At 36.0% G+C, this 22,914-nt stretch overlaps 1 protein-coding gene across 3 annotated transcripts in view; it reads right to left on the bottom strand.

Annotated features, from left to right (window-relative positions):
- Window positions 1-1,083: 1,083 nt before the first annotated feature.
- GABRA1 (gamma-aminobutyric acid type A receptor subunit alpha1) overlaps window positions 1,084-22,914 on the bottom strand; it is a 41,593-nt gene continuing 19,762 nt past the window's right edge. For all 3 annotated transcript variants that reach the window (XM_053991112.1, XM_053991111.1, XM_053991113.1), the window contains exons 5-10: window positions 21,418-21,638; window positions 19,758-19,840; window positions 15,151-15,294; window positions 9,982-10,134; window positions 7,246-7,448; window positions 1,084-3,901 (exon numbers count right to left, since the gene is read on the bottom strand). In XM_053991112.1, the coding sequence (XP_053847087.1) occupies window positions 3,593-3,901; window positions 7,246-7,448; window positions 9,982-10,134; window positions 15,151-15,294; window positions 19,758-19,840; window positions 21,418-21,638 (1,113 nt within the window). In that variant the 3' untranslated portion in view covers window positions 1,084-3,592. The remainder of the gene's footprint in view (window positions 3,902-7,245; window positions 7,449-9,981; window positions 10,135-15,150; window positions 15,295-19,757; window positions 19,841-21,417; window positions 21,639-22,914) is intronic.

Consider the following 22,914-nt stretch of genomic DNA (forward strand, 5'->3'; position numbering starts at 1 on the left):
CAAATCTTGTTGCCTCTAGACATTTTGACTCATTTTTACTTGAGTAAAATTCTGCCTAAAAATGTCTGAGCAGTGACAAAGACGTGAGAATCCCCATGTATGCTCTGCATCTGGCATGTGAACATAGGAGGTGGGTGTTCAAACACTTTCTTTACCATCCTCTTCCAGAAAAGCCAGTGTGGGATTTCATAGGGATTCATCTCCGTGGAGTCAGTGGTAGGAGGCAAGGAGCAGGGATTCAGACTGCATTATCCTCATTCAAAATAGAGGAAAGCATTATAAATTAATAGAATCTGGGTCCTTCCAGTCTTTCCTTCCATTTTGAAGATTCCTTCTGCACGACTCATGTCTGAGAACACTGTGATTATTGTTATCTACAAATACACACTTGCATCAGCCTTTTGGATCCTCTAAAGCTGTATGTCTGTACATGTGCCTCCCTACAGAAGACCACGAGCCTTGCTTTCCAGGATCATTTCCAAGAAATTTTGAGGGCTGAATGCACTGGAATGACTTTTCCTCTCTCCTTTTTTCTATTTGGGAAAGAAAGAGGAGTTGAAAACTAAAATTTTCAAGGTATACATATACTTGTTCGAAAGCTATCCCTACAACTTTTTTACTAAGTGAAATATTTTATACAGCCTGAGGTTCTTTTCTAACAGTCTTTCTTAGATCTGTGTGTTTATTTAACCAGTTAAATCTCTAGCTTAAATAGTCATACTTTTACTCTCAATCTCTGGTTTATCTGCCATTTTATCTGGGAGGAAATGCATTTTATTTTCTTCCTACCTTGTATGAGTCGATGTTGTGATACAAACCCTTAACAATTGTTCATCTGATGCAGTTAATTGCCTTACTGGATATACATGGGACAGAGTGAACTATCTTTTCTGAATGTCAAATCAGATTTGCGAAACATTCCTGTTATATTTGTCCCTGGAAAACACTGGACAGAAAATCACATCTATTAAAACTGCATTCATTACAAAATCCAAGGAAATGAAGGTTTTGAATGAATAGCAGCTAATCAAGCAATGTGTCATAAAAGGCAGTAACTAAAGAAAACCAAAGTAAAACATTCACTTGCATTATTGAACATTTTTAGCTTTATTATTATAATAGAATTACAGTCTGACATAAAATAAAGAGCTTTTGCTAAACTCTGTAAAGCAATACATGCTTCTGCCATAAACAACCTCTATTAGATTTAGGTTTTATTGCCACATCACTGCACTGAGGTGCAATAAACATTCAATGTCATCTTTTTAAAATTATCTCAGGAGTAAACAGAAACTGTCCTCTATAAGAGTGTATCATTATTTTCAAGGAAGACTTACTATTATTACATGGTTTAGCAAAGCATTGTAAAAAAGCTACATAGAGTATACCTTGTCTTTGATAAACTGTGCAGTCAAGTTTATACAGTATAATACTATTGGCATAGACTAACTAAGAGGTGATATAATGCAATCATTGCATAGCAAAAAGCAGACTAGGTAAGTAATATTCACATCTAATGTGCAAAATCCAGACCAAAAGGTTGCTATGAATTGCTAGAAAGATAAAATGCCCTAAATGAACACACTAGTTTAACGCCAAAAATAACAAGATAAACAAGTACACAGAAGTTAAAGAGCCATAGTTTATTTTTTTCTATACATATATCTACACATGATGCCAGAGATGAAACATCCCCTTTTAAATAAGATCCAATCAGATAACTTATCAAGTTCAGACAGGACTAAATGTTAGACAATGAAGAATTATTAAAAATAAATCTCTAAATAAAACATTAAATATTTCCTTTTGTAGATAGAGAATGTCAACTTTTTGATTTATTAAGAGTTTAGAAATCACTGCCTATTAAACTTGACTCTCAGTAGCTGTTTTTCTAGAGGCTCATGTAGCACTGTTTCAAAATCCATTCCATAGCATAAATTACATTTATTAATTGATTCTTGCAAATATCCACCATTCTTCCAGTCTCTTTGAAAAAACTTTATCTGAAAGTTTATTTCTAAGAGTTAGCAGTAATGATACTGACTAGAATTTTTTTAAAGGGAGCACAATACCTGCAAAATGGACATCTTGTATTTAAAGCCCTTACATATTGTTCCTACAAATATATTGCTACAGTAAAAATGAAATGTAGTAAGTTTACTCAATAAAATCTATTTTCCTGTACATTCTTTTATGTATGACTTCTTTGTATTTAATGCTACATATATTACATCGCTTATTGTAACAGTTATGTTTCAGCAAATATAGCAGTAATATACAGATGAACTTCTGTCTTAACAAATATTTCACCATTTTTACCTACCAAATATAATCCCATACTTTAGTGTTTATGCATGACCTGAGCAGACCAGTCATTAATCTAATAGTATACATTGGATGACATTGTCAAATTGCAAGCTGCTGTACACTTAACCACTTTACAAATGGAATAAATTCCAAGCACTTTCTGCTTATTTATTTTTGTAAGCTTTCCAGTACCACTGATTTATTTTTCTCATTTAATTCAGGCTCTAAATATGTTTTGTTGAGCATTTAGTAACATATTAAGAGCTAAGAGGTGAATCCTACACAATGTTTTAAGAACACAACTTTAAAAAAGTAAAAAAATGTACAATCTCATGCTGCATATTTACAGATATTCTTTAAATACTATATTTTATCTTTCTGCTATTCATAAATCTCCATCTAAAGCTTCTTTTAATGTATCATTTTATAAAAGAATACATTCAACATATCTAGAGCTTGCAAAAATTTTGTTTGTTTTTGTTTTAACTCTCTAAAACATAGTGATGAGTAAAAGCTATCTTTAAAGCATCCAGGAATTGTTTGGATTACACAGGTGATAGTAGAAATTTGGGATCTGCACTTGGTTGTGCAACTGGTTTTAAATCTAGTCTAGTGACAACTTAATGCTTGGAACAAGCTTGCAGTAAGAGAGCAGATTAAAGCATTTGTTACCATTAGATCTTATGTGCTATACAGTGACAAACTGTACCTAGAGTGAGTAGATTTCCTTTCTCATTAAAGACTATTTAATATTATAAGTCAGGTAGTTTGGAACATATATAAGAGAAAAGGGATTAGGAAAATAACATATCTTATGGGATTCAGCAAATGGAAAGCTTTACATCTTTGAAAATATTATAAACAGTGGCTGAAAAAATGATACAGTCTAGGGTGTGCATCAGGAATGTCATAAAGAATATTTCCCCCATCCCTACAATCTTCTGAATAAAAATATCTTTTTCATGTACATATATACTATCTTTTGGGGATATTCAGTACTAAGCTTGCTACAAATAGTTGCTTTTTTTTTTTCCACCCTCCCATTACTCTACAACTCTTTTCCCTTTCCAAAATCACTTTTCCAAAGTATAGAGTTTATAATGTTCTCTCGCTCACACAGTTTGTTTTTTTTTTAATATACAGATATATTTTACCTTTTCCTAACTAAAGAAACCTTTATTTTCTTTAAGACAGAGGCAATGAAGCAAATGGGAATTACTGTATGTGAAAAAGGGAAGCAATTCCCAGAGCAAAAGACAAAACAGAACTCTATGAATAAATGAGGTTATTGATGTGGAGTTTGAACCTTTAGCTGGGGCTCCCGGTTTAAGTAGGTAGCCCAGTACACTAAGTTAAAGATCCCAAAAAGCAGTGGGAAGGCTATTCTCGATAGCCGATCAATTTTACTGACGCTGTTAAAAGTTTTCTTGGGTTCTGCAGGTTTTGTTTCTGGCTTCACTTCTTTGGGCTCAATTGTTGCACTTTTAGCAATGGTTGCCAGCCCAGGGTCCCTTGCAATATTAGGGGTGTAGCTTGTAGCTGCAGCTGTGTATGTGTTGTTTTTCTTGATGAGAGGATCCTTCACTTTCTTTGGCTGAAGAAAGAAGAAAATATTTCATTCTCAATACCTTCTCAACAGATGAAATTATGAAAAAGCACTGTAACATTTCGCAATTAATCAAATTCACAGCACAAAGTGTAAAAAGCTGAATGAGAGAAGTTAGTTCTGTGTATATAACTCATGCAAAATATTTAGGTGAGAAGAAAGACAAAATCATCCATTTGTATTACTTGTATTAGATAAACCAAATTAGGTGATAGATAAAAATGAGACCTGATAGCTGGGCTCACTGGCAAAATCACCTTTAATGATAATCAGCAGTGACAAACCACTCATAGTTCAATATTCCCACAAACATCTGTTTCCCTTCATCAGGATAAAAACAAGATGCCAAATTCTTAATGTAGCCTTTCCAACATTAAGACAAATATTGTGAAATGAAGAGTTTTTACATAATTTATACACAAAATTACACAGAAAATTGTCACGTAACCATGCACTAAAGGAGTGGTTTGCTCAATAAGATGCAAAGCTGTCAGTATTCTGCTTACTAATGGTTTACACCAGAGTCACATGAATTATGGATTAGGAACTTAATGTTCTTGTTTGAATCTTAAAATTGGATCATAATGGCTGAAATGGCATTCCATATGCAAAGACTTTAATGTCTGTATGACTTTTTCATCCACCTACTTATATTGCTAAAGCAAGAATATATTGAATATCTTTTAGGGGAGGAGAACTTATTGAGCTTATTTAAACTTATTTTATCCCTAGGTCCTTATATTTTCTAGTATTCTATTTTTGGTATCTAATTATAGGACAAAAATTAAATTTTGATGTCTGGGCATACCAGTTAGAATTCAACTGTCCAGTTTCTGGCAGACCAGACCTGTTCTTCAGCCACTGCCCGAGGATAAACACAGAAGGGAGATGCAGTGGGTCATTAAGAAGGTGTAAGGATTCCTCCACTTATGAGAAAAAAAAAACCCAACAACAAAATATATAGAGAAAACCAATTCCAACAGCTTAGCAAAATCTTCAGGCAGTATTTGCCACAAAAAGAAAAGGCAAATGTTGTCCATTTTATCCTCTTGGGATGGGGGGAATATGGCTGAAGAGAAAATATCAGTGGAATTTGATCTCTTATGTCATTTCCCAAGACACCAAATAGAATTCTCTGCTTTCAAGAAGCAGCTGTCCCAGGGAGGCAATACTTTTTATGTGGTCACAGTACTTTTAATGACAGATCAGCTATAGGTTAATGGCTAATAATGGAGTTTTGATTAAAAAATTCTTGTTCAAGAGGTGAGCATTTCAGGGAGTGGACAGACTCGTGCTGGACACATGGGAACAGGAAATGAAGCTGCAAAAGCCTGAGGGCTAGTGGGGAGAGGCTTGTGGAGGAACAGCTTTGGAGCCCCATGCTGGAAGGAAATGTAGGCTCAAATGTTAAAAGTATGCTACCTAGTAAGGAAAGGGATTCACCTAATGACTCTGATGTAGATGTTTTTTAATTCATGGCAATAAAATTCTTAGCTTCAGGCCAAGAACAAGCTTCAAATCTTTTTAACAAACAGGTTAAAAAAATATTCCAACAAAAAAAGGCATGCCAGGTTTTATTTTGTTTGGTTTTGTTGTTTTGGTGTTTGTTTGTTTGGGGTTTTTTTTTTGTTTTGGCTGTCCATTTTTTTTCCCCTCCCAGGAAGGGAGGCTGCTAACATGGTTGCTGAGTGTAAAGGCAGTCCTCTTTGCTGCTCATTCAGATATTCTGGTGAGCAGCAATAAATCCAGCAGACAAAAAGCAGCTTCACTGAAGTCTCAGGGGAAACCCTTTCAATAGATTTAAATGTCACTAGAAATCTGATCCACAGAAAACCCTGACACCAGCCTGGGTCTTAATATTTCATGTCAAATTCAACTTCATGAACGAGGAATATGACAGCTAATTAGAGCTCTAAATTTGATTAAGCTGTGATGCTCTGATCATTGTGAGCTTGCCTTGCTCGCTTTTCCTCACTGCAGAAAACTCACAGGTACCAGCAAATGACACAAAAAGCCCCTTACCTGCTAACGAGCACAAAGCCATAAATCTTCCAATGTCTTAAACAATGTTTATTGTGGTGGGTATTGTGTAGGGTTTTTTTTAGAATGTAATTTTCTTGGTAACAAATGAAACAGCTTGTTATAGTAACTACATTACAAGGGAGGATAAAGTAGCAAGGCAATATTTAATATTTAAGGATGCAGTTCTATAAATGCAGTTCATTTTTATAACAAATGTCATGAAAACACAAAAAGAATCAAAAAGATTATTTTCAGTGAAAGTATCATCAATAACTGAAAACTCAACATTCAGCAGCAGTTGTGTAGCTCATTACTGTAAATTTCTTTTGATACTTCACTCATTTGTTCTACAAGACTTTTGTAGTAGTTGCCATTGTATAAATGCCCTAATTTAGTTTGTAGGTTTTTTCACTGACTTACACAACTAATATACATAAATAATATTTATGCATATAATCCTGAATTAAAAATATATCTTTGCATACCAGTGATTACATCTGCTCCTCCAATACCTGTTTTGTTGGATCTCTAGTCTGTGAATGTTCAGGATTACCAGCTGGGGAAATTCACCCAACTGAATGAGCTTGCTCACAGGAGCAGCTGACATGATAACTCATAGGAAACAGGAAACTTCTCTTTCATCCCCTAAATGTCCTCAACAATTTCTTGATGCAGCTGTGGTTTACGGACCAGGTCTGATCCCAGACAGAAAGAAATCAGTGAGGGTTTTCTCTAGTGCATTCATGGAGGTACAGATCAGGATTGCACACTCCCAGCACAGCTCTCAATTCCTCCTTCTAAACAAACACATTTTTCCTATAGCTAAGAAAGGAAAAAAGAACTCCTGTGATGATTTATTTGGTTATGATGATAGAGCAGCCCTTCTGAGTTTCATGCTGGGGAGCACTATACCTTGGGAACTGTCAAATACTGCAGCCACAAAATTTTTTTACCTACATTTACACTGAGGCATCCACACTTTCTCTTGTTCAAACAGAAAAAAAATTGCCTTCTCTTATAATAATACACATTCATCTTTGTTTCTGCTCAATTCCCAAAGTCAAAATCTCAGTAGAATATTTCATTATTAATAGCATTACTTGTCACCCAGTATGTCGGAGGTAGTATTTAGGTATTAAATGTCTAAGTAATCATGGCTTAGAAATGCTGTACGTGGACACAGGAGTAAACTCTTCTGGAGCAATAACTGTTGTACACAATAAGAATTTTTAATATGCTAGACCTCCTCCCATAGAGTGAGCAGGCGTGGCAGAGTGTGATATTCTGGGGTGGATGTGGGGTGGTGTTACCTTTTCTGGAACGACGCTCTTGCCATCCCACGCGTAGCCTCTCTTGGTGAAGTAGTTGACGGTGGCGAACTCGATGAGCGCCGAGAAGACGAAGGCGTAGCACACAGCTATGAACCAGTCCATGGCGGTGGCGTAGGCCACCTTGGGCAGCGAGTTCCTCGCGCTGATGCTCAGGGTAGTCATGGTCAGCACAGTCGTCACTCCTGCAAAGCAGAGTTTGTGTCTTCAGGCTGTTTTTTGTGCTTCATGTCCCAGCTGTTATAGGTGGTAAAGTCTTTTCTACACCTCTGGTTCTTACAAACTTCCCCACCTGAGTTCAGTTGCTAAATGAGGATATCAGGTTTCCACTTCTGTGGAAGTTGCAGGATTTTCAAAACATTTTTTATGTTTTCATTCTTTGATGTTGTTATAATAGAATAATATTTTTAAAGTTGGAATGGACATATTATTTGTGAACTACTTTACTCTTCCTGGTATTTGAAGGATTTTGTTGCTGTTCTGTATTCATGCCCTGCAAATTGTACTACAGAGGTAACGATTTAGCATCTTTAGTTCTTTCTTGCAGCAGTTGAGATACTTAGAAAACTAAAAAAACTTGTTTCAGCTTGTTTGGGATATTATACTTCAAGGATCTCTTCAAGGGCACCAAGCTTTATGTTTTTGAATTGATGGTTTTACAGATTTCTGTCCCTTTATTCACTGACACCCTGAACATAGCAAAGATTTTATGTAAGAATGACAATGTAATTTGCATCTCTGATATCAGAGCTTCTCACTGCTGAACCTTTCCTCTCACCTGGCCCCACAGAGCAAGCAGGACTGTACTGAACTCACTCTGCTTGCAGCTGCTTGGAAAAATGAATCTCTGAAAGCACGCAAGGCATTTACATCAAATCACATGTCCACAAGTTACCTTGACAACTGCACTGTCATGTCTTGAATGTGTCTGGCGAGTTCATCTTCGCTGCACTGAGTGTTAGTAGAAATGAACAGTGCTCTAAAATAGGTCAATTAATGAACAACTTATTTATGTGGTAGTGTGAAAAGCTTGAATTATTAGTGCCTAATGAGGAAGCAATTTCTCTTTTTTGAGATGCAATCAAATGTGTTCTTTGACTTATTGCTAGTGACCTTATGTTTCTCTTACATAGTAGCAAAATAAAAATTTAAGAAATTTTATTTTCTGTGTTAGTAAGTGGGCTAAAAGATCAATGTTGTGTTTCTGTGTGTATATGCATTCATGAAAGGTGTTCTGATACTTTGTTTCACTGCCATTTTGAAATGAAAAAGCTATCTTGATACAAAATGATGGAGCAAACCCAAGCATATTTACTAAATAACTGTCTTCTAAAAGGAAAACTGAGAAATTTGTGGGTTCTTGAGCCAGTGAAGATAGCAGTTTGAAAATTGTGCAGTATTATATATTATCTATTGAGACTAGGAAATTCTGCTCTCCATCTAATGACAGTGAAGTACAGCATTTCAAACTGATGATCAGACATTTCTTTTTAAATGATATGTGCAAAAAGAGGTAAAATTGTTACAATTTCAATGGATTTGACTATAAAACCCCCTAGTAAAGCAGTTCTCGGCAAAGCTGATGTTAAAAATTCAGAATTAATTTTAGTTGCTAATCTAAACAATATTATGCAAATCAAATTTAATTATACTGTAGTCTAAACCACTGTTCTGTAAATGCACATCTGTATATCAACAGAAAGCCACTGCTTGGTTCATGAGGTCTAAGGCTATGCAAGCTGTGATTGATTTCCAGAGAAATTGAGAAACTAAAGCACAGCTGTGAATGGTGCAAGAAAAGATCCATAAAAATAGCTCTTGTTCAACACAAGCTTCAGAGTCTGCATTTCTCAACAGTGACTCTCTGTCTTTGCCATGTTCAGAACAAATGAGTTAATTCTCTTTGGCAAAGCCAAAGGGCCCAAAGCATCCTGTCCTTGCAGTGCCCTGAGGCAGCAAAACGAGTGTCAAAGCCAGCTTGGCTGGGGATGCTTCCACCTCCTGCCAAAGGTGTTCAGCAGTCCCATCTGGATATCACCAAGGACTAGGTCACATAGCAGAAATCTCAGGTTCTAGCTTTCCTAAATGAAAATTCATTGCATTTTTTTTCAAATATGTACTTTACTTGGGTTAATATCTCCAAAGAATATAAAAGAATATAAGAGTTTTAAGATAAGCATTTGTAAGCAGTGGTTAAACTCTAGGGACCAGCTGTATAAACTGGAGGGTCTTTTAGATTTTCTTCTCACTGCATTCCTTGAGTGCATGTATTCACTGCTGTAAGCACAATAAATTGTTGCTGAGCTAACAGTAGCCTGTAAAAGGGATTAAGGGGGAAAAAAATTAAAATAAGAATTTTCCAAGAGCCTAAAGATGCCAAATGACAGATACCCACTGATTAAAGCCTTTTTGATAATCCCATGACTAACATTATTGCCACTGTCAGAGATGTTTTATTCATAATCTGATTGTTTTGGAATATTCAAATGGTAATGCATGGCTTGAGGTATTTTCAGGTCTCTTTCTATAGTCAATTCCAAATCAGTTTAAAAGCTTTGGAGCTATATCTTCACAACGAAATTTGTTAGCTCTTGTGTGCTGCAGCATGTCCAGGCTCACACTGTTCTTCAATACCATGTTACAATAAATACATTTACCATAACATTTCTGAAACCCAATTGCCTCATGATTGCCACGAGGTTTATAGGTCTTGCTTACCAAATACAGTTCTTGCTGGAACAGATTCTCTGTTAAGCCAGAAGGACACCTGTGACAGTATCACTGTCATGATGCATGGCAGATAAGTCTGGATGACAAAGTAACCAATCTTCCTCTTCAAATGAAAATGGGTAGTCATAACAACATATTCCCCTAAAGCCAAGAAAAAAAGAACATTAAAGCTTTTATAAATATACACATCAGAGGTCTTTGTAGGAAGTATTTTTCATTACATTCACCCCTATTATAAAATAGAAGTCCTCAAATCTAAATGGATCAGCTCTGAAGAAAACACTTAATAAACCTGGTGGGTTTTTCTAATTTTTCCTTAATAATACAAAACTAGACATTTCTGGGAAATGCTAATTAAATTTACATATTTTCTCTGCTGAGTAGTGAATGAAAGTCTACCTTAACTGGTGGCTGCTTAACGCTCTTGTAGAAGGTCTTATTCCACTAGAAAATGCTAAGCCACCACAGCGTAACCATGTAAACTTAATCTAAAGACTAAATCAAGACAGCCTCCCAAAAACGTTTCTGTTGGGCCAAGCTTAAGATGTAATTGCTGCTGTGACAGTGTTTGCATTACCACTGTCGGTGCTTTATGTACTCTGAAGTGTCCCTCTTCTGCTAATTTAGGACCCTAGTAAACTATTATTCTCTCCTGAAATAAATTATTGCTACAAGAATAGTACACAATATTTTCATTAGCTTTGGGAGCTTTTGGAGCAACAAAGTTGTATGAGCTGGGTACTCCAAATGCAATGAAATTAATTGGTTTTTTATATATAAATAAATTTTATTTATACTTTCAATAATAAATATAAATATATCTAATATTCTAATATATTTATGTCATTCCATAAACCTTTCTTACCAGCCGAGCAAATATTGCTGATTTTCAGATCATTATTTATATAATTTTAAATGGATTTGGGCAAACAGTATATTCTCCAAAGATTGAAAAGCCTATTGTTGTGGGTTGTTTTTTTTTGTTTGTTTGATTGTTTGTGGTTTTTTTTTTTTTTTTTTTGAGTAGACTGATTCTTCTTATTATGCAATGAACATCTTAGGAATGAAACAAGTAGACACGTAACTGAGTGGAAACTTCTGTCTAGATTAGAGATGACATGTGAAATTACTGTAGTTCTATTTTAAAATGTAGGCAGATGGATGGAGAAAACTGCTCTTGTACAGGAAAAGCTTAAACTTGATTGAAAAACTGTGTCTAGACATTGACTGCTTATGCACAGAGCATGTCAAATGCCCATTTCTGTAACGCAGAGTCCAGAAGAACATTCATTTGAGCAATCTTGCTCAATTTCTAACCCCAAGAAAAGCTTATTTATAAGATATGACAATACTCTTTCAATATAAAAGACAGCAGCAAAGGGGGAAAAGAGAATAAATTTTAAATTTAATGATAAAGCAAAGGATATACAAGGATTTTTTTTTTTATTTCAAAAATAGGAATGGCTGTAGTATAGTGGGAATTATTACTTAAATTTTGCTCACCTTTCTTTAACTTTCACTGAAACAAACTCCTTCTCCTCTGTAGCAGAGATTATGATCTTACAAAAGGTGCCAGTCTTGGCTAGGAGAGCCAATAATTTAATTTTATCTACTTAAAATATGACGTGGGAAACTATTTTAATGCAATCAGATATAGAATGCGCACCACCGTATGTCAGAATTAATTCACTGATTGTAGATGGCAAGCTAAGAATACAGAGTGAACACACCACTGTACTCTGAAGCTTTATTTAGCTGCCTAAATTATCAAAGTATTTTTAACCTCTGGAAAATGAGAACAAGATCCAAAGCATAAAGGCAATTAAAAAGACAGGGATTACGCTCGTCTGTTACGCACTGCAGCAGGTCTGAGCTGGGAGTCAGATAAAGGTAACGCTGGGAGGAGTGAATTGGGCAAAGCAGAGGCCTCCAATAATGCTCTGCACTTCAGTTATAAGGCACAGCCATGTGAAGTTTCTGAAGTTTCCACAGTACCAATGGACTGCACTTATTGGGCAGTCACTTGCTAAAAGATAGTAAATGTTTGATAAGATTGATTGAACTGACTGCAGGACATGAAAGCACTCCAGTTATTCACTGCATCTTTAGCTTTCCATATTTTCTGCCTTTCTTTAATTGAATAGCGTTGCCACATTTGTGACAGCTGCTGATCACTCCCATAACTTCCCAATTCCTCTGTGATTCTATTTTGGAAACATTGCAAAGTCATAAAATTCCCTACAATCTAAAATTTCAAATAGCTCTTGAGTAAAATATTGCCTATATTCACAGTGTCTGACTGCTGGGCTTTCACAAGTTGTAGCTTATACCTCTTATATTTTCTTATCTCTTATCTTTTCTTATCCAAGGAAGTTAGAAAGAAAGGTATTTCCTCTTAGCTAAATTGTAATTCCCAAACTCTTCTACATACAACCGTGTTGTGCAGATAAATCTGGTTTTCCTTTTATTTATTCCAATGTTTAAATTAGTTTATATGTAATACACAATATGAAGCATTTAAAAGTCATAAAAAAATTCTGCATATATACTAAATTAATTTTTGAATAACTGTCCACGCTGGAATATTTCCAGAGGTCTGGGAGAGTTTGTTCTTGTGTTCAGTGCTTCTGTAGGTACAGTTTTTAATCAGCCCTTAATCCTACAATGTTTTGCAATAAGTGAGTCAAATGTGCAGGTGGTATAAACTAACCTGTGCCCATAGAAAAAGTAGTTGATAATTCAGTAAAGTTACATTAAAGCTATGTGTCAGTGTTCTGTAAATTATTTGTAAAAAAACAGATTTATCAGCACCTGAAGTTAATGTGCATCACATCAGACACAAAGTTTGAGGTGGGGACTGAGTTTCTTCTTCATGTCTTCTTCTAGTACTGTAGGTAAAGAAGTAAGGCTTTCCTTGCCATTAATTTAAAACAAAGTATTTATCATTTACTATTTATGCCATGTAACTCAGTTAAAAAACCTCTTAAGAACAACATAATCTCTGCATATTTACAGAGATAAGGAAAAAAAATAAGTGTTTTGAATATAAATTCTGATGATTCTCAGTGTAAAGCAATGTTTTCAAGGTGGCAAAGTAATTCTATATAAATAGAAACCTGCACAAGCCCTTTAAGCGTTTGTTAAGGTGCTTACAAAAAGGATCATTTAAAAATCTTTCTGAGTCAATATGAATCAGTGGCTGGAGAAAAGGTATTATTAACCACTACTGATCCTTACCTTTAGTATGGGAAAAGCAAAGCATTTTTCTTTCCAAAGCAAATAATGAAAATTTTTCCTTTGAGACATTGAATTCGCAAGCAGTAAATATGTTTCTTCCTCAACTCTGTATTCTTATCTATTGCAGCCTGAATTGCTGCAACACTTATCAGGTAGTAATTAAAGAGGATTGTAAATTTGCTAATACCAAAAAGATTCTGAAATGGAATTGGTTTTAGTTTTGGTAACTATTCCAGTTAGTTCTTTGTACTGTTTTTCAGCATCTAGACAACAATATCTTCATCTCAGCATATTTCAGGTATTAACCATACTGTATTTAACTTTATAGATACAATGGTAAAGACTTTTCCTCAGGTAGAAAAAGGAGGCAGAATTCATATCTTTGAAATAGTATGGGCAAAACAAATTGTTTGTTTATTCATGGAAATCCATGAAGAAATATTACACTTATGTTTCAGTTCTGTTTGAAAATTTCTTGTCTGCCCTTCTTAACAGTTTATAGTGTGCTCCTCACATTGCTGTCTAATTACCCTGAAGCATGTTTGGTGTTTCTATTTGGTTTAGTTATGCTCCCTCATGAGTCTTTTCTGATTATCCTGCTGCCCTTAGAGCACGTGCAAGCAGGCAGGGAGCAAAGGCAGCCCCCACAGGCTGGCAAGGTCTCCCTGAGAGCACCAAGAGCTGAGATCCCTGCAGTTCCCCTCAAATCCTATTGACTTTCCAGCAAAGGGCAGCTGGGGTGAATTACTGGCTGCAGAAATGCCAGTGGCAACATTTCCATCTGTGGGCAGGTCAAAATTTCTGCCCTTTTTACCTGCTTGTTGCACACCTCTGTGCTCAGCAGTGGGAGGAGCTGTGTTGATGCTGTTCTCATGCAAAGTTCCTATTATTGCCATCCCACTTATTTTTACATCAACTGAACAGAAGCTTCCAAGCAGTAACCTAGAAACTTGTCTGTGAGATGTTTCTTGGCTTAATAGAGCAGATGAATAAATTTTAACAAGCTAAATAAAAAAATTCAGACACAAATTCCAGTTCACCTTAAAGTGACTCACTTTCCCTTAAATGTTCATTGACTTTAATAGCAACACATTAGGAAATTTATTTTATGCAGTTAGAAGTGTATTTCTCTCTAAGTCACAATGTTGGGTGTGCACCCAACCACCCAGAGCAATACAACCACTTCCCCTAAAGTGGAGCTGCTTTTGGTCCTTTGACCAATCTGGTCAACAGAGCTCTTGTTCATGCCCAGTGCTCAGTTTCTTACTGCATTTAGATCGTCCAAATTATTAGAAAAGAAACTTTAAAACATTTACATCTTGAAACAAGCACTGCAAAGTTTAAAAAACAAGGGGCTGTAGCCAGTTTCAAGGTTACAGGTATGTCATACTATAAATGTCAGATGTATTTCTGTATCACATTAAATTTTTGGAGTTAAAGCTAGTGGCAGCATTAAAGGAAATCATGTTTGGATGTTACAGACGGTTTTGAGTTTGATGACAGTTTGTTTTTCATTCTCTAAATACTTCCTTGAGAAACTATGTACTTGCTTTTAGAGACTTCACTGCTTCCAGAAATATGATCTTTGAGGATTCATTTGTTATGCTATTTTTATCAGCCTATATAGTAGCAAATAATATGAGAAGAACATGAGGAGTGCTTCTTTATTACATAAATTATTGTTTTTTCTGGCTACATTTGATACTGTAGGAAGCTTTTTAATTGTTCACATATCTTTACCACTAGTTGAAGTAGGAAAATAATCCTAGGATGTATTATCTTTTCAGAGTCATGTTTTCCTAATCTGAAGTACATATATTATAATTTGCCCCTCACTCTTATGTCTTTGTATTTTTTAATCCTGCTCTGAATTATGTCTTGACAGTTAAATATCATCCTTCCAAAATATTTGTCACAGACCTGTACTGGACTGCACAATTCCGGAGTCCACAGTTTGTCCAAGCAGATCATACTGGTTCAGTCGAGAGCCATCTTCAGCCACAACCACTGACCTTGCTGGTTCCCGTGTCCACTCATACACAACCTCTGCTCTGGTATAAGCATCTGATTTAAAAGAAATAAATTGCATTTAAATTTTGCAATTTCTGTTACCTTTTGGCTTTGTCAGAACAATTTTGAGCAGTAGTTTGAATATTTAATTCTCATTATCTGTGGAAACCCTCAACTATCTGACTGGAATTTATCTATAGGAAGTACAATTGATTTTTACAAGATAGCTAAATATCTGCTGTAGGGCTGGATTAAGGGCGGTTCTCTATGGCATGAATATATTTCCCTCTTATATATTTCCTGCCTGTGTAAAGAAGTGTGAAAAGAAGAGAGTGAGAAGTGGAATTTCATAAGCATGCAAGAACTCCAATTCTTTTTCTAACTTCCAGCTATTGTAAAGAAAGATGAGCCCCAAACTTTTCAATTTTCATAGTGTGATGTTGTCTGGGCCTCTGTAAGTCCCTCTCAGAGTGGCTTCAATGATCTTCTCATCCTCAGCCTGGCTACAGCTCCCATTTGGTCATGCCCCATCACACTGTCTTGCTGTAAAATGGGGCTAGCAGACATTTCTGAGGCTGCCTAGGAGAAAGTGAGTTTAACTCACAGTAAGTCTATTTTTTGGTTTTTGCTTTGGAAATTTCTGAATAGTCCTCACACTCAAGACTTGAGTTTGGAACAAGGCAAAAGAAAAGTACTGTGGGCTTTCCAAGCCCAAGCAGTCTGGTGTGTTACACAGAGAATTCAGCAGCATCTACACATGCCATCGAGGGGCTTTGTGCTGTTATTTATGTTCTTTCCAGAATATTTTTAATCCTAATTCTGTAGTAAAATTCTGCTGTCATTTTGTGCTGTTTGGAATCTGGCAGCTCTCACTCGGAGCAGTTGGGTGGGAGTTAATTGACTACACAGAGGCAGCTCATGTAATTCTTTACACCTAAAATGTACCCAAAGGCATGAATGGGCATCAATGTGTGGCCAGAATCTGCATCAAGCTTGCACCCACCAAAGGCAGCTGGAGTTGGATGGGATATATTAGGGCATTCAAAATGACAGAAGGATTCTACCTACAAGATGAGAATTTCCCTTTTTTCAGACTGACAAGCAGGAAGGGAAAGGGAGGAATCTGATTCACTTAACCTCGTTTGTGAGTTAGCAATTTTACCTTATCAATGTAAGAGATAACAGCTAGTAATTGAAGAGTTGGTTGGGTAGAATGTGCTGGTAAATTAATTGCATGGCATTTGATTCTGCATTATTGAAACTGAAGGGTGCTTTATCTTTGGGCTTCATATTCCCTAAGCATTGTAACATATCAACATAGCTTGGAATATGTTTTTGGAGTCAATGGCAAAAGCAAATCTACATCTTAATAATTCTGACTTTAATGGCCTGAGTAAACACAGAAATTGACTTGCTAATCTAGTCACACAAAGACAGTAATAAAATTAATTTTCAAGCATTTGTTCTGGAGTATGAGAATAGCTTGGAGGAGAGAGGAATGCTTTTCTGAGCTACTGAGAATGACTGGATTGGTTTAGAGGGAAGGGGGTGCAGTGGGCAGTGCTAGAAATGAGCTGCCAGATTTGGTTCTCAATTCTGCTGCCCCCCTCAGCTTCCAATTCATGTTGCATAAGCAGCAATGCAGCCATCTGCTCCCGTCACTGCTGGCTTCCAGAGTGGCCTCAGTTTTAAACTGACAATCAGATGTTTGTGGTAAGAGTTGAGGAGAGCATCTGCCTTTCTGATTTTGTTTTGCCAACATATGGCACTTTGTTGTTCCAGAATTTCTCTAGCATTTGTTACATTGAATTTACATTGGAATAACCTCTAGCTTAAGCTGCTCTTTGGCAAATCACTTTAGCCTTGGAGCTGGGTCAAACATTTATTGGTCCCTACAGTATGGGCAGAGGCCACAGGAGATGTGCAACTCCTTCACTGTGAAGCTTTTAGGAATCCAGCTCCAAGAAGTGATGAGTAACAGTGGAGGACATAAAAAACCTCTTATCCAATTTAATCTAAAACAAATGGAGCTAGGCAAACACTACCTTGGGGAGCTAAGTGTTAGATTGTAGTCTGCACTTTAAGCATGGATTTTGTGACAATTAAATTCATTTCCAGTAAATTTTCCAGTCCATTAAGATGAATATAATTAATTGATTTAGTTTGACAAAAATGTCCCAAATGTATTTAAATATGATTCTCACTTAAAAAATGGAAATTAATTATAAGATCTGTTCTTTTTTCATGTGTAACAGTGAGTCCCACTTTCCTAACTTGTTTGGGTCCAGTCATTTGTCCTGTTGGATATATTCCTATTTATATCAAGAAAGAAATATTGAGAGAAATATTCCATAACTTGATAATTTTGGCATATGATCTGATGAGAAGGAAGGGAGAGATCCAGCTTTAAGGTCTGTTCCCAACAGTGAATTCTTCATGTAGTGCTTGCAGTAGAACCATGCTACAGAAGGAACTCCTCCACATGAGGATCCCAGATTAGGAGCTCGTCTGAATTTAGTGAAAGAATGAAAAGTTTCCTTGAAAACTCCTTGTTTTTGTCTAATGATCTTTTCATGCATTTATGGTTACTTGTTTTTTAGGACAGCTTTCAAAACCTGTAAAACATGACAGTCCACAGCGATACTCTGAGCTTAGAATGTCAATTATTGCCTTTGAGTGGTGTAACAAATGGCCTTTCTATCAGAAATATCAGTGATTTTTGGTTCAATTAAGAAAATTAAGTATATTATGAAAATATTTTTTTTAAGGATAAAAAGATCAATTTTGATACAAAAGATGCAGATACACTTGCATGTTTTTCTGCTGTCTTGTTCTTGCCTTCTGGTGTGGTTCTGGACTTTTATGCAAATCCACATTATCTATCCCTTTTATTTAATAATTTCTGTAAATCTTAGTCATTTAACTGAGGCAAAGTCCTCAGTAATCTGCAAAGCCGTGCACTGCGTGAACAGATACATTAATCTGGGACAGAGTGAGCCAGAAAGAACTCAGTACAGGAAAAGAATGGGAAATATTGTTCATACTGGGGAAGGTCTGGTGTTTAGGCTATGGATCAGAGATGCACAGATGTGGTGATAGGGGTCTTGTCGTGTCTATAAAATTCAGTCTAGTAAATCAAATTTGTTCGGAAATTGTTCCTGGCTTATATTGTCATTAGCAGGTTTTTTGCAGGATTAGCCATTTCCCTGGCTGGCAGTGCCAGCACCATGCCTGCAGGGACACTTTAGTGAGCACATCAAAAGAAATTCCATCCTGCAGCCACTCCTGATCTCGCTGGGATCTTGGGTGCACAGATCTCTTATTAATCAAGAACCCACTGCAGTATCTGTCCTGTTATAAACTGGAGTAAATCTTCCCCCCACTCCCACTCTCTTTCACGAGATATTTGGAAAGATTTATTGTAAGTGCTCTCTAAGAAAACTGAACATTCAAGGAGGAAGCTATTCTTGTCAGTTATACTCTAAGGTTGTATGAGCTTTTTGTTCTCTAAGCCTTATCTAGGAGATTAGCAGCTCTTTAAAGACAAAACATCAGCGCTGTCTCATGGCAAACATAGAACTATTCAGCCCAAAGTAAATTATCACCCTGTCGGGTACCATGAAGAATGAATTGGGTTTTCTGTTTGTTGACTTCTAAAATTGATCAAGCCACTAAGTAACCATTATCAGTGAAACGACCCATTTCTGTTAGGAAAAAAGTAGCCATTGAGGAAACAATTTGTACACTATTACATCTTCCATATATTTTAACTTCCTTGTTTGTGTTAAACAAACCAAACTAAATTAGAGCGTCACTTTTTTTTTCTCTATGTTTTATTTCCAAAAATACTATGTTTAGTTAAGTGTCAGGCTGGTTGCTATTCACACTGAAGTTCTGGGGAAAATTCCCAACTTATCAAAAGCTTTCTTAGTGATAGCACTAATTTCAATTATCCTGATTTCAATTATATTTCAATGACTTTGTTCTGTATGTTCTCTCATCTAGGGCTATGTATGCTACAAGTGTAGGACTCTATTTGGAGATTTCTGAGATTTTTCACTTCCAAAAATCTTCCATGAGTGTATATGGGTATCTTCTAATCCTAGGAAAAACCTTGATCTAAACATACCAACACTACAGTAGCAAAACTGTTTTCACCTAAACCAATTCAGTTATCCATAGTGTGTATTGCTTTTCTTTAAGACTGATCTTGGGTTTTAACAGAACAAAGCAATTATACAATTAATAACATTTTCTATGTGACAAACTACTTTTCTAGATATTTTGAGCACTGTCATTTTCATCTTTGGTGAATGTCCAGACATCACATTGTAGGATATTTAAGAAAGGTAAGCAAGGTCCATTATATTTTATATATATATATAAAGAATAAAGATACAACCCTGATAAAAACGTGAAAAATACACAAGTTTAAAACCTTGAGGTTTTCTCAGTTGCAAAATACTCTTTTTAAGTGGCCTAAAAATGGGAGAAACCTCCATTTAAAATAAACTTACAGCTTCCAAATTTCAAGGGGCAAGCATGTGCATCCATAGGAAAGTCTTCTAAATGCATTGGACATTCTGCTCTCACAGTCAATCTATAATGGATTAATGAGCAAAAGGACACATTTATTCTAGTTTCATAGAAATAGCAAATAGACTTCTATTAAGACACACAGCATAAGTACAGCACAGTATCTCTTATGTGATTAATTAGTGGTTAAAACGGGACCTGAATTGTCTGGCTGAGGGTGCAACTGCTCTGCCCCTCTGCCCTTCCTCATGGTCCATCGGAGACAGGCTCAGGCTTCTCATTTGGTGTGAGGATTAAAATCTATTAGCAACTGCAATTGCTTCCTTGCTGCCATCATTAAATTGGCCCACTCTGGATGCTCAGACATTTGCTGAAATCATTTCATTGCTATCAGCTTGAGTGCAAACATGTTTCTCAATAAAAGAAGTTAAATGAGCTAGAAACAGTCACATACCACACATCTGCAGAGAATGAACAGTAATATTGAAGAGTAGGCTAAAAATTGCATTAAGGCACTGGCAAAGGTGAGGAAATAGGAATGGTTATGATCAAAAGAAGAGACACATGTGAACAATGTGCTGCCAAGATAGTGTTCCTGTGGATTAAATCCCTAACAGCTGAGCATTTAGAAAGACAAGAAAAATTGACCTGGACTTGTGTAGCTACCAGCGATTCTACTTCAGTCTAGCCAGTCTTGAAAGATGTTGCACCATAAATTGAACATTCCAAATGCCTGGAGAATTTTTCTCCAAACACTTGTACCAATTTAAAAAATATCTTAATTTTTTTTTTTTTTAAAGAAAACTCAGTGTTCACCTATGTACTAAGTTATCCATCTTGGCTTGAAGTCAACAGAGTCCCTTTATACCTTGTTTTGATTCCATGGGAGACAAAAAGGGGAATGTACAGCTCTATAGAAAAAACAACATACCTTTTTTTTCCTTTTTTTAATTTGCAGGTTTTTAATCCAGAATGTTTGCATGACTGTATATCATCATTATTTCAAAAGGATTTAACTACTCTAAAAACTGGACAGCTAAACTTCAGTTATCCATGAAGAGAATAATATATTTCCAATGAATGCTGTCAGCAGAAAAATAATTTTTTCTCCTAACTTTCTGAATGCTTTAATCAATAGAAAAAGAAATGTCTATTTTTATGCTGTCATGCTTTATAATCCCAAGCACAAGAAATATTAAGAATGGTCAATGAATTCTGTGTGCATCTGTTTGTTCTTAGAATCTGCTTTCTGTACGATCCAAAGATTAAAGACCCTTGCACACAATTTAGGAGTACAGATTATACTAAACTTTCAGGCTTTATTATACTTGCTGATGGAATCCTTGAAAGCAATGCCAAATCAAGATCCTCTGCAAACTGATGGATTCCTAATACTGTAAGAGCCTTTTTAAAATCAAGCATTAAGACACATCCAGGGACTGTAGAGGTAGCACAGCAGGAGAGGAAAAATAAACACTGCAAATAGTTCAGTTTGCCCATCATCCCAAGGCCCATTGTGAAAATAATAATTAAGCAGGAATCAAATTGTGCTCAAAAAAGAACCAGTTTCCTATCTGGAAAATATGCTTTCACAAGTTAAATTGTAAAACTAAATGAAGGATGTAATATTTTAGGGCTTACCTCATTGTGTATAGCAATGTCCCATCCTCTGTGATTCGTAATAGTTTATTTGGCATTGTCATGTTATGAGCCACTGACTTCTTTCCATTGTGGAAAAAGGTATCAGGTGTCCAAATTTTGCTGGCCATTAAATTATTTAACCGAAGAACAGTCATAGGTCCTTTGAATTTTAATCTCTCATCTTTCCAGCTTTGGCGGAAAAAGACATCTATAGTGTATTCCTACATGAATTCAGAAAAAAAAGGAAACACTTATAATGTCATATGTTGCAATATGAGAACTTGAAAAGTATGTTCTTACCATTCCCCAGAAGCAAGATGACTATTAATGAAATTAGTCATTATCAGAATGTTTATTTTCTGTATTACTTACAATGTACCTGAAGCTGGTTATTAAACAGTTACAATATCATTACTGTGTTCAACACAATAAACATCAGGAAGCATTTCAAAAGTTGCCCATGACTTAGATATAATACAATGGAAACAAAATAATTCACCCTTTTCCTGCTTGAACTGTAATTTGAAGCTGCAGATAGGTGGCCAGCATGTATGGCACAGGAATAAGCCTTGTGAGGCAGGGTCTTACTACAGCCTTCTGTTCTAAATGTCTCATTAGCATAAACTTGTGATCAACCTGCAGAAAGTTCACAGTCCACTAAAATTCTATGGTCTGATTGGTGAGATGTGGAATGGTTCATTGGGTGAAATGGTTGGGCTACAAAGAGCATAATCTGAGGGCACCTTTGGGCCAAGAGTGGCAGGAAGAGAGAAAACCAGTGCCTGACTCAATGGGCATGGGGACAACCAAAATAACCAACGCTCACTATAAAATGAAAGAAATATTTGTGACAAAGCAACAGGAACCAAGAGGGAGAGGGTGAAAATCAGAAAGATATATTGGAATATTGTACATAAAGTATAGATGGGGTGAAAATGTGAAAAACTGTGAATGCAGCATAGTACAGCATTTTCCCAGGGAAAAACTCCATCCTCACATGGACGGACGTTCAGTATGGGATTATCCTGCCCCTTCCATCTTTGATATTTTGATAAACATCAAAAGCAGTTATCCAAAAGTGGTTCTGAGTTACTCTGAATGAGACTCTTTTAGCTGAGAAATGGAACCTTTGCTGAGATCTCCTGCAAATGGAGATACCAAATCCTGGAACAGAGAGAACTCCTGTGTGTGAAGGCACACAGCTATAAGGAATAGAGCTGTCCTGACAAACCTGATAGTAAAGAGAAACACTCTGGAAGGAGCATGCAAAATGTCTCCACAACAAATTCCTTTAGATTTGTGTATTTTTCATTTTAACAACCAGCAACACTCCATACAACATAAGCACTTTTGAGCTGTTTATTCCTTGTGCAACTATTAGCAAGAAAGAATGGTGATTCTTACTGATGTGTGTTTTTTCCTGCTTTTAGGGTATGATATGCCTGAATAAATTTTTTTTTCATGCAAATGTAGTTACATGGGTTGTTCTAATTTTGG

The sequence above is a fragment of the Vidua macroura genome, chromosome 15, assembly GCF_024509145.1.
Source record: "Vidua macroura isolate BioBank_ID:100142 chromosome 15, ASM2450914v1, whole genome shotgun sequence".
NCBI classification, from domain to species: domain Eukaryota; kingdom Metazoa; phylum Chordata; class Aves; order Passeriformes; family Viduidae; genus Vidua; species Vidua macroura.